The sequence below is a fragment of the Haliotis rubra genome, unplaced genomic scaffold (assembly GCF_003918875.1).
Source record: "Haliotis rubra isolate DU_JTF1 unplaced genomic scaffold, ASM391887v1 Scf1, whole genome shotgun sequence".
NCBI classification, from domain to species: Eukaryota; Metazoa; Mollusca; class Gastropoda; order Lepetellida; family Haliotidae; genus Haliotis; species Haliotis rubra.
Window position 1 is genome coordinate 8,401,342 of NW_025764891.1, and position 12,273 is coordinate 8,413,614.

Here is a 12,273-nt window from a genome sequence, read left to right on the forward strand (position 1 = left end):
ACCATGTTTGTATCATTATATTTTATTGATTGTTTTACGAGATTAAGGTCAATCACTTCTTGAAAATAACAGATGAAATCGAGCATTACTGAAACTGTAACATATTTTGCCACTATAAGTTATTCTGGCATGTAATATGTGATTATTCTACATACCCAAATGAAGACAGATGATGGAAAAAATGAAGGAAATTTACCTTTAATTTTATAAACATTGCCAACTGTCTTTGTATTTTCAACACACCATCAATCATCTTGCCTTTAAAAACATGACAAACGTGATTTGCTACTGGAGCAACTGTTATGTTTTCAAAAGAGGATTGAGCAAGGAGTGCAACTCGATCGCTGTGAAATAATGCAGACGTGCAAACCCAAATGTTCCGAGTTCAGAAAGTGGCAGAATGTGTGTTTTTTCATACCAAAAATGCAGTTTGGTGAGATATATGCGAGTTGTTGCTGTTCATAGCATTTACCCAGCAAATGTTTCCCAGAGATATGCTAAAAAAATATTGTGGAGTTTTCTCCCTTTGCTGTAAAAGATTTTGGTTGATTATTGTTTTGAAGGGATGTTTCTTCCATATGTTATAAGTACTGTAAACATGAACCACCTTTAAAAATAAGACGATCTTTTAAAATATTTTTATTGATTTTAGAAATATAGTGTCATTATCTTTTAAAAGTATGAAATAATCATATGAAGCTACATTCTTTTTTCTTTCTTTTTGTCAAAGCTGTTTATGTTTATTAATATATTTTTTATAAATGTCTGTTTAATAGTCAAACAATATGTTTGACTGTCTAGGCTGCAATCAGCTCTTCGTCAATTTGTGATGCCATGTTGGACAAACCCAAAATAATCAAGACATGATTAAAAGTAATGGTTTTTTTATGAATCTGAGCTATCCAAACTCAAATTGGAACTATCTTAAACACATAAACATATATGACAGATGAGTTTGTTTAAAGCTTTTTCAAACATATTTTGATTTAATATCTTCAAATATTTTATCAACTGACTGATAATGGTTTAAGCTGCTGTTGGGGCAACTTGATGTAGGATGTTATAGTGTTTATAGCATCAGACAGTATCGGCTACATCCTTGTATACACACAAATGCCTGCGCAAACAACATCGGATCTGTCAGGATCCATCAACAATTTGTTCTGAAGTTTATAACTGTTTGCCGAGACCTCCAGATAATAAAGGAAGTGGCGAGATGGTCTGACTGTCTCTCAGAATTCCTGGGAGTATCTTTATGTTCATCACACCAAGCCTTTCATAGGATGTCGAAATAAATGGCTTACACATTTGAGTGTCAGACTGTGGAAGATCTTTGTCAGTCTTTGTTTTCCAACTCAACAAGATGGAAAACAGATGTAGTTAAAAGAATAACACAGCTCTCTTTATTTCACCGAGGACTGTTATTGGCATTACCGATTTGACATAATTCATGCTCTATTGCTGACCATGTTCCTCGCCATTGCATCCAAATTCTACTTTCGGTGGGATGATCGTGGATTCCTATTCCAGTTAACCCCAGTTGTGTTTTTCGGTTTGTCGGCACCATACCTGTTCTTGTAGGCTTCACCACTGTGGTATAAGTCAAAGAACTGCATCATGTCAGGCTTCCTTCCACATTAACCCGTGAAGGTCCGGGTGTGAATGTGCCTTCAGTAACCCATGTTTGTCGTAAGAGGCGACTAATGGGATCGGGTGGTCAGGCTCACTGGCTTGCTTGACACATGTCATCGGTTCCCAATTGCGCAGATCGATGCTCATGCTGTTGATCACTGGATTGTCTGGTCCAGACTTGATTATTTACAGACTGCTGCCATATAGCTGGAATATTGCTGAGTGTGGCGTAAAACTAAACTTGCTTACTCCTTCCACATTAAGCTAACACACTGTGTTATAGGCTAATAACATATTTACCAAAAAAACTGTTTTTAAAAAATCATCATAAAATATAATGAAAAGGAGCTCTGAGACGTTCATCATTTTCCTGAAACTGTGGAAATCTAGATTTGCCACATATTCTAGACTCGCATGGGCTTTCTTGGATATATTTGTTTCAGGGCCTGCATGATACCCTGTGTTATAACTGCAATACTTTCCAAAGCAGTGTTGAATCTAATTAAGCCCGTAGGATAACACGCTTCATTTTGATTGGGCAATAATGTTAGTCTAAAGCTTCTGTCATTGATATGTGGGGCAGTGGGGTAGCCTAGTGGTTAAAGCGTTCGATCGTCACGCTGAAGACCCAGGTTTGATTCCCCACGTGGGTACAATGTGTGAAGCCCATTTCTGGTGTCCCTTGCCATGATATTGCTGGAATTGCTAAAAGTGGCGTAAAACTAAATTCAGTCAGTCTTTCATTGATTTACTTTATCCTTGTAGCCAAATCAATTTTAACAGATCTTTGACAAAACACGTGTTTGCTCCCGAAGATATTGCTGTGGCTACTAGATTAATAACATTAAAGATAAAGATATTTAGCTCCTGAAGAAAATAACATAGAATCTGGTCTAGTTTTCCTGCTTTAAAGCAAGCACATCAGTAACTTGATAGACTGAGTCTTGTCATACTCTCACGGACCCGTGAAGATCTGGGGTAGAATAGGTCTTCAGCAACCCATGCTTGCCACAAGAGGCGACTAGCGGGAGCGGGTGGTCAGGCTCGCTGACTTGGTTGAGACATGTCATCGTATCTCAGTTGCGCAGACCGATGCCCCAGACTCAACTCGGGGCGGTGGGGTAGCCTAATGGTTAAAGCATCCGCTTGTCACGCTGAAGACACGGGTTTGATTCCCCACATGGGCACAATGTGTGAAGCCCATTTCTTGTGTCCCCCACCATGATATTGCTGGAAGGTTGCTAAAAGCGGTGCAAACCCTTACTCACTCACTTACTTATCATACGCTGACAACACGACACACTTCTCAATATGTTATTCATTGTTATCCCACCGGCATATAATGCGGTGGGATATAGTCGTCGCCTCGTCCGTCTGTCCGTCCGTCCGTCCGTCCGTCCGTCCGTCCGTCCGTCCGTCCGTCCGTCCGTAATCATTTTGTTTCCGGACCATAACTCAAAGACCGTTCGATATTTTTTAACCAAAATTGGTAGATATGTCAAAAATAACCTAAGGTGGTGCCTTTTGCTATTTACAGATAATTGTCATTTTTATTTTTCTCGGTTTCCATGGAAACGTTTTGGACTTAGTCTTAAAGAAGGGTGGGCTTCGTTTCCGGAGCATAACTCAAGAACCATTCAATATTTTTCAACAAAACTTGGTAGATATATCAAACAGATCCTAAAGTTGTGCCTTTTGCTATTTACAGATTTTTGGCATTTTTATTTTTCCCGGTTTCCATGGAAACAATTCGGACTTAGTCCCAAAAGTGAGGGGTGGGCTTCGTTTCCGGAGCATAACTCAAGAACCGTTCAATATTTTTCAACAAAAGTTGGTAGATATATCAAACAGAACCATGAGGGGTGCCTTTTGGTATTTGCAGATTTTTGTCATTTTTATTTTTCCCGGTTTCCATGGAAACATTTTGGACTTAGTCTCAAAAAGTAAGGATTGCTTTCGTTTCCGGAGCATAACTCAAGAACCATTCAATATTTTTCAACAAAACTTGGTAGATATATCAAACAGATCCTAAAGTTGTGCCTTTTGCTATTTGCAGATTTTTGGCATTTTTATTTTTCCCGGTTTCCATGGAAACGATTCGGACTTAATCCCAAAAGTGAGGGGTGGGCTTCGTTTCCGGAGCATAACTCAAGAACCGTTCAATATTTTTCAACAAAACTTGGTAGATGTATGAAACAGAACCTTAAGTGGTGCCTTTTGCTATTTGCAGATTTTTGGCATTTTTATTTTTCTTGGTTTCCATGGAAACATTTTGGACTTAGTCTCAAAAAGTAAGGATTGCTTTCGTTTCCGGAGCACAACTCAAAAACCGTATAATATTTTTCAACAAAACTTGGTAGATATATCAAACAGATCCTAAAGTTGTGCCTTTTGCTATTTACAGATTTTTGGCATTTTTAATTTTCCCGGTTTCCATGGAAATGATTCGGACTTAATCCCAAAAGTGAGGGGTGGGCTTCGTTTCCGGAGCATAACTCAAGAACCGTTCAATATTTTTCAACAAGACTTGGTAGATATATCAAACAGAACCTTAAGTGGTGCCTTTTGCTATTTGCAGATTTTTGGTATTTTTATTTTTCCCGGTTTCCATGGAAACGATTCGGACTTAATCCCAAAAGTGAGGGGTGGGCTTCGTTTCCGGAGCATAACTCAAGAACCGTTCAATATTTTTCAACAAAACTTGGTAGATGTATGAAACAGAACCTTAAGTGGTGCCTTTTGCTATTTGCAGATTTTTGGCATTTTTATTTTTCTTGGTTTCCATGGAAACATTTTGGACTTAGTCTCAAAAAGTAAGGATTGCTTTCGTTTCCGGAGCACAACTCAAAAACCGTATAATATTTTTCAACAAAACTTGGTAGATATATCAAACAGATCCTAAAGTTGTGCCTTTTGCTATTTGCAGATTTTTGGCATTTTTATTTTTCCCGGTTTCCATGGAAACGATTAGGACTTAATCCCAAAAGTGAGGGGTGGGCTTCGTTTCCGGAGCATAACTCAAGAACCGTTCAATATTTTTCAACAAAACTTGGTAGATGTATGAAACAGAACCTTAAGTGGTGCCTTTTGCTATTTGCAGATTTTTGGCATTTTTATTTTTCTTGGTTTCCATGGAAACATTTTGGACTTAGTCTCAAAAAGTAAGGATTGCTTTCGTTTCCGGAGCACAACTCAAAAACCGTATAATATTTTTCAACAAAACTTGGTAGATATATCAAACAGATCCTAAAGTTGTGCCTTTTGCTATTTGCAGATTTTTGGCATTTTTATTTTTCCCGGTTTCCATGGAAACGATTCGGACTTAATCCCAAAAGTGAGGGGTGGGCTTCGTTTCCGGAGCATAACTCAAGAACCGTTCAATATTTTTCAACAAGACTTGGTAGATATATCAAACAGAACCTTAAAGTGGTGCCTTTTGCTATTTGCAGATTTTTGGTATTTTTATTTTTCCGGTTTCCATGGAAACGATTCGGACTTAATCCCAAAAGTGAGGGGTGGGCTTCGTTTCCGGAGCATAACTCAAGAACCGTTCAATATTTTTCAACAAAACTTGGTAGATGTATGAAACAGAACCTTAAGTGGTGCCTTTTGCTATTTGCAGATTTTTGGCATTTTATTTTTCTTGGTTTCCATGGAAACATTTTGGACTTAGTCTCAAAAGTAAGGATTGCTTTTCGTTTCGGAGCACAACTCAAAAACCGTATAATATTTTTCAACAAAACTTGGTAGATATATCAAACAGATCCTAAAGTTGTGCCTTTTGCTATTTGCAGATTTTGGCATTTTATTTTTCCGGTTTCCATGGAAACGATTCGGACTTAATCCCAAAAGTGAGGGGTGGGCTCGTTTCCGAGAGCACAACTCAAAAACCTCTCTATATTTTTCAGCAAAACTTGGCAGATATGTGAGGCAGATCTTGAAGTGGTGCCTTTTGCTATTTGCAGATATTTGTGATTTATTATTTTTCTCGGTTTCCATGGAAATGATTCGGACTTAGTCTCAAAAGGAAGGGATGGGTTTCGCGTTTCGAACACAACTGGAAAAACTTCTTAATATCTTTCAGCAAAACTTGGCAGATATGTCAGGCAGATGCCAAAGTGGTGCCTTTGCTATTTGCAGATATTTGTGATTTATTATTTTCTCAGTTTCCATGAAAACAATTTGGACTTAGTCTCAAAAGGGAGGGGTAGGTTTTGTTTCCGGAGCACAACGCGAAAACTTCTTAATATCTTTCAGCAAAACTTGGCAGATATGTGAGGCAGATCCCAAAGTGGTGCCTTTTGCTATTTGCAGATTTTTGTCATTTATTTTTTTCATGATTTCCATGGAAACGATTTGCACTTAGTCTAAAATCAAGCTGGACTTTAAGTAACTGTCAGATGATTTGTTCTTTCAAAGATATGGGGGCCGGGGGGATATGTCATCTTCTGATGACTCTTGTTTTATAATATTATTGCTAAAAAGTGCATGTATTCTTGTGAAGATGACAATGGGGAGTGTTTGGGTCATCGTAAAGTCCTCCAGTTACATTCCTGAGAACAGTCCTTGCTCTTTTGAAGGTCCTGTTACTCTTGGCGCCAAGTTTGGTTCATATGGTAACCTGGATATGATGTGATTTCCTGTCTGGCTGTAGAATATATTAGGTCCGAGATGAGAAGTCATCCCTCTAGGTGTGATGTATGTGTATGTGGGACATGTGTGATGAGGAATGAATTACTCCTTTGTATTTGCTTCAGAAAAAATCTAAAAACATCTTCTAACATATGGTTGGTTTCAGTTGCAGGAATTTTACAAGGAAGGAAAGAGATCTCATCTTTTGTTTTTGTGTTTAATGCTGATGATAAAAATGGATCAAATCCTGCTTCTAGAATTCAGGAATGTATAATGTTATAGAATAATGTTATTCGTAGAGCGATTGGACTGATATCTGTTGTTTTTTTGGGAGTGGGTTGTTTACCCACAAAAATAATATGATCAAATGTAGAAATGAACTGGTGGCCACTTATGTAAAGAAACAATAAGTTTTGTGTGCAGGACAAATAAATCAAACTGATGTATCTAAACATGATTCAAAAATAATATTAAATCCTAGGACTCCGTGAAGATTAAATGTATGATGTTAAGAGAAGTACTAATGGTATCCTCATCCATATGACCATTTCTGGTGTCCCCCGCTGTGATGTTGCTGGAATATTGCTAAAAGCGGTGTAAAACCAAACTCAGTTATCCATATGATACCGAGGCAGATCAAAAACTTTGATAAAAAGGTTTGGGCACTGCTGCAACTTGCTAGCTTCAACGTCTGCCAGTTCTATACAGTTGTTGAAAACAACAAAATTCATTTACTGAAATTATTAATATCAATTTTGTTACACTCCAGGTGAGTATGAAAAGATCTGTGAAGTTCACCTGACCAATGACAGCATCTATGAGGATGACGAGAAGTTTCGCCTGGTGCTCGGCAACCCGCTCAGTCCTGGATTTGGTATTGCCAAGATTGGAGAGAGGAACTTCACAACTGTCAGAGTCAAGGACAATGGAGACAGTAAGTGTTGATTGAAGATATTGTATAGTGTTGTCCAAAACACATACTCTGATGGCTAGTATATACCAGTCTTACAAAACAAAAAAGTCATTTAAAGTATATCATTACTGTGTAACATGACTTAAATTATATATTGTGTCATAATTCATTTGAATACCTCCCTCGATTGGGTTGGAATTCGTCTTGGTTTTAAGAAGCAACTAACGGGATCAGGTGGCCAGGCTCGCTGACTTGGTTGATACATGTCATTGTGTCCCAGTTGTGTATATTAATGCTCATGCTGTTGATCATTGGATTGTCTGGTCCAGATTTGATTATTTACAAACCACCACCATTTTGCAGGAATATTGCATGTTGCAGTGTGAAACAACAAACAAATGAAACCAATTATTTAGAGATACCATGCTTCTGATTGTTATACGACGTGACATTAAGGGCTCTGTGTATTAGGAAATACATGGACCAATGTTGTGTTGGTGGTCGACATTGTATATAGCATATATGGCCTAAATAAAAAAGAAATATTGATTTATGTGTCATTGTTTCAAATTGAGTTGAATCTGATTGCATTATAGTCTGTTTGCAGTGAAAGCGTACCAATGAATTTCACTCTAAACAAAAAAGAAATTGATTAAAGCGAAATTAAGATTGCGAATCCTCATAATTTTACCTTGCCAATTGAACATTCAAATCTCAGAATTTTATTCAACTTAGGATAAAAGTTGTTTAACAAACGATCATAGTTTCAAATTGCTATTATTGGTTTGTATTACAAGGGGGTATGCACATTAGATGAAACACCGAGAACAAGTAGGGCTGGTCTAAGTTAACGCTCATCACATACAGCACATGCATTTGTTTCACTGTTCCATCTACTGTGCTTACCCCCTTGTAAAACAAACCAATAATAGCGATTTGAATCTATGATCGTTTGTTAAACAACTTTTATCCTAAGTTGAATAAAATTCTGAGATTTAAATGTTCATTTGGCAAGGTAAAATTATGAGGATTCACAATCTTAATTTCACTTAATTTGATTTACTTTTTGTTTTAAAGTGAAATTCATCGGTACATTTTCACTGCAAACAGACTAGGGAGTATGGGAGATAAACTGCAACACAAGAATGTTAGGCCTTAATTTTGATTGATATATGTACAAGCAACCTACAGAAACAATTACATGGTGGGGGATTTATGTTCCACAGAGGGACAATTTACAGTAGCTGGTATAACTATACATTGTAAACTAACCAAGATTATTCAACTATAACAAATGACTTAAAGAAGAACACACTTTAGTAATACACCTTTGGTATCCTTTGGTATCCGAGTAGAACTGGTCCCTACTAACCACAGCTTGTCGTATTTGTATGAGTATACTCAATGCATTATCTTCTTGTTTTTGTTAATTACATACTGAATATATATATAACCCTGTTTTCTACCTGTTGCGTACCTGCTTGACAACGATACAAGAATCTGTATCGAAACGTCACACCACCTGATTAAAGAAGTTGTTCGTCCATAAAGTTTGTCCTTATCCGCATTGATACACATTTTGTATCATACCATTATATTGAACAGGAGGTATTTCTATTGACCTCATTGGTATCCAAGAGTCCCCTGCGAAACAGTTTGTCATAAAAGGCGACTAAATAGATTGGTACAGTTTGCGTGTCATCCTACCCCAGCGTTGGTCAATATGTATGATGTTAGCCACCTGGACTTTGTTATTTACACTGAGGGCTGTGGGGTAGCCTAGTGGTTAAAGTGTTTGCTTGTCACGCTGAAAACCGGGGTTCGATTCCCCACATGGGTACAGTGTGTGAAGCCCATTTCTGGTGTCCCTTGCCATGATAATGCAAGAATATTGCTAAAAGTGGCATAAAACTATACCCACTCACTCACTATTTAGAATTCTGTGATATTGCTGTCTTACCTGGGTTGGAGATGTGCCAGGTACAGAAAGCTCGTTAAGTTTATCACAGGAAAAATCTGTCCAAACTTAATTATCTTCTGTTTTTTTTGGCTGCTAATGGTATTTATGTGTCAACAGTTATGGGTGCCCCAAAAAATCAGATGATGAACTTGGAGATAAACTGCAACACAAGAATGTTAGGCCTTAATTTTGATTGATATATGTACAAGCAACCTACAGAAACAATTACATGGTGGGGGATTTATGTTACACAGAGGGACAATTTACAGTAGCTGGTATAACTATACATTGTAACTAACCAAGATTATTCAACCATAACAAATTACTTAAAAAAGAACACACTTTACTAATAATTGTTGGAACTTATATGTCTTTTGAAACCTTTGGTATCCTTGAGTAGAACTGGTCCCAACTAACCACAGATTGTTGTATTTGTATGTGTACAGATATCCGGAAATTTGTTTATCCGGACAATTTCAAGAAAAACACAAGTGTCCGGATAAACGGGGCATGACTGTATACTGAATGCATTATCTTCTTGTTGTTTTTGTTAATTACATACTGTATATATATATATAACCCTGTTTTCTACCTGTTGTGTACCTGCTTGACAACGATAGAAGAATCTGTATCGAAACGTCACACCGCCTGAATAAAGAAGTTGTTCGTCCATAAAGTTCGTCCTTATCCACATTGATACACATTTTGTATCAAACCATTATATTCAACAGGATGTATTTCTATTGACCTCTTGGTATCCAAGAGTCCCCTGCGAAACAGTTTGTCATAAAAGGCGACTAAATAGACTGATACAGATTGAGTGTCATCCTACCCCAGCGTTGGTCAATATGTATGATGTTAGCCACCTGGACTGTTATTTACACTGAGGGCTGTGGGGTAGCCTAGTGGTTAAAGCGTTTGCTTGTCACGCTGAAAACCGGGGTTCGATTCCCCACATGGGTACAGTGTGTGAAGTCCCTTGCCATGATAATGCTGGAATATTGCTAAAAGTGGCATAACACTATACCCACCCACTCACTCACTATTTAGAATTCTGTGATATTGCTTATTTGTATGTGTACAGATATCCGGAAATTTGTTTATCCGGACAATTTCAAGAAAACACAAGTGTCGGATAAACGGGGCATGACTGTATACTGAATGCATTATCTTCTTGTTGTTTTTGTTAATTACATACTGTATATATATATATAACCCTGTTTTCTACCTGTTGTGTACCTGCTTGACAACGATAGAAGAATCTGTATCGAAACGTCACACCGCCTGAATAAAGAAGTTGTTCGTCCATAAAGTTCGTCCTTATCCACATTGATACACATTTTGTATCAAACCATTATATTCAACAGGATGTATTTCTATTGACCTCTTGGTATCCAAGAGTCCCCTGCGAAACAGTTTGTCATAAAAGGCGACTAAATAGACTGATACAGATTGAGTGTCATCCTACCCCAGCGTTGGTCAATATGTATGATGTTAGCCACCTGGACTGTTATTTACACTGAGGGCTGTGGGGTAGCCTAGTGGTTAAAGCGTTTGCTTGTCACGCTGAAAACCGGGGTTCGATTCCCCACATGGGTACAGTGTGTGAAGTCCCTTGCCATGATAATGCTGGAATATTGCTAAAAGTGGCATAACACTATACCCACCCACTCACTCACTATTTAGAATTCTGTGATATTGCTAGAATATTGCTTACTGCATTGTTAAACAAGCAGCGAAACAAATGATTGCTCACACATTTTGTCTTTCAGAATCCGTGGTGATGTTTGAGAAGACCAAGTTCGTGGTGAAGGAGCCCATGTATAAGGAAGAGACGTCTATAGTGAAGATCCCAGTAATTCGTGTTGGAGACATAGGCGAGACGGCTGTCGTCTCCGTCAACACCAAAGACGGATCAGCTGATGCTGGAAAAGACTACAACGGCATCTTCAAAGGTATCAAAGCATCAGCATGTGTTATTTATCCTCAAGATACACCTTATTACTTCTACTATACAATTCAATGATATTAATAGGTTTGGTTCAAGTTTTTGAAGTGTTAACAATAATCGTGGCATGTCTTGTGTTTCAGAGGTTTATTATACAATGAATGTTTTTCTTCAGTGCTGACATTTGGCAAGAATGTGTCGAGACAGGAAGTGGAGATTGAGATATTGCATGATGGGAAGAAGGAAATGAGAGAGGTGTTCACTGTCCACCTCAAACACCGAAGTGGTGTTGCCGAGATCAAGGTGAGTCTCCCTGTGTGGAAAAACTGAACCTTTATTTCACTTGAAGACATTAAACTGGAATTGTTAAATTTGTTGACACAAACATCTCCCATTTTTATGATTCAAACTTAAAATGTCTTTTGAAAGGCTATAAAATGTAAAATGTTTGATAATGGTTAAATTCTTCACTTTAAAGAAGCGTATTATTTTAACATCTTTGTTTTTGAAATTTTTATTGCATGTGATCTTTTGTAGGAAATTAAGCTGATCACTGATACAATTATGGCTTTTTCTATTTTTACTAAAATGTCTTGTCATATGAACCAAAAACATTTTCCACTTAAACAAATTTTACAATTGCCCAGATCGATGCTCTTGTTGTTGATCACTGGATTGTCTGGTCCAGACTCGATTATTTACAGACCGCCGCCATATAGCTGGAATATTGCTGAGTGCGGCATAAAACTAAACTCACTCACTCACTCACTCACTAAACAAATTTTAAGCGTTTGGGCCAACTTGAGAATATCTGGTGAATTCTGATTTTCTGCTGTTTTCACAAAGTTCAGTGAATTATCTCCATTTGCGTAGATTGACGCTCATGCTGTTGATTACAAGACTGTCTGGTCCAGACTCGATTTTTTACAGATCACTGTCATATAGCTGGAATATTGCTGAGTGTGGCGTTAAACAACCAAACAACTTGTAAATTATCTGTTGACTTTATTTGTTTCAGAATCCAAAAGTGATGGTATTCATTGAGGAGAGAGTGAAAGTGGCTGATGTAACGTTCCCCTCACGTCCTGCCGTGGTGTCACTGCGAGACTATGACACCATCAGTGACAACCTGCCCAGTCCAATACAGGGCTATCCTGTCGTGTGTGTTACAGTGAGTAAAGGATATCT

General features: G+C 37.8%; 1 protein-coding gene across 1 annotated transcript in view; it reads left to right on the top strand.

Moving 5' to 3' along the window:
- LOC124280388 (FRAS1-related extracellular matrix protein 2-like) overlaps positions 1–12,273 on the top strand; it is a 218,331-nt gene that overhangs the window by 187,640 nt on the left and 18,418 nt on the right. The window contains 4 exon segments of the mRNA XM_046716333.1: positions 7,034–7,198; positions 10,910–11,092; positions 11,261–11,388; positions 12,104–12,256. Coding sequence (XP_046572289.1) covers positions 7,034–7,198; positions 10,910–11,092; positions 11,261–11,388; positions 12,104–12,256 — 629 coding nt within the window.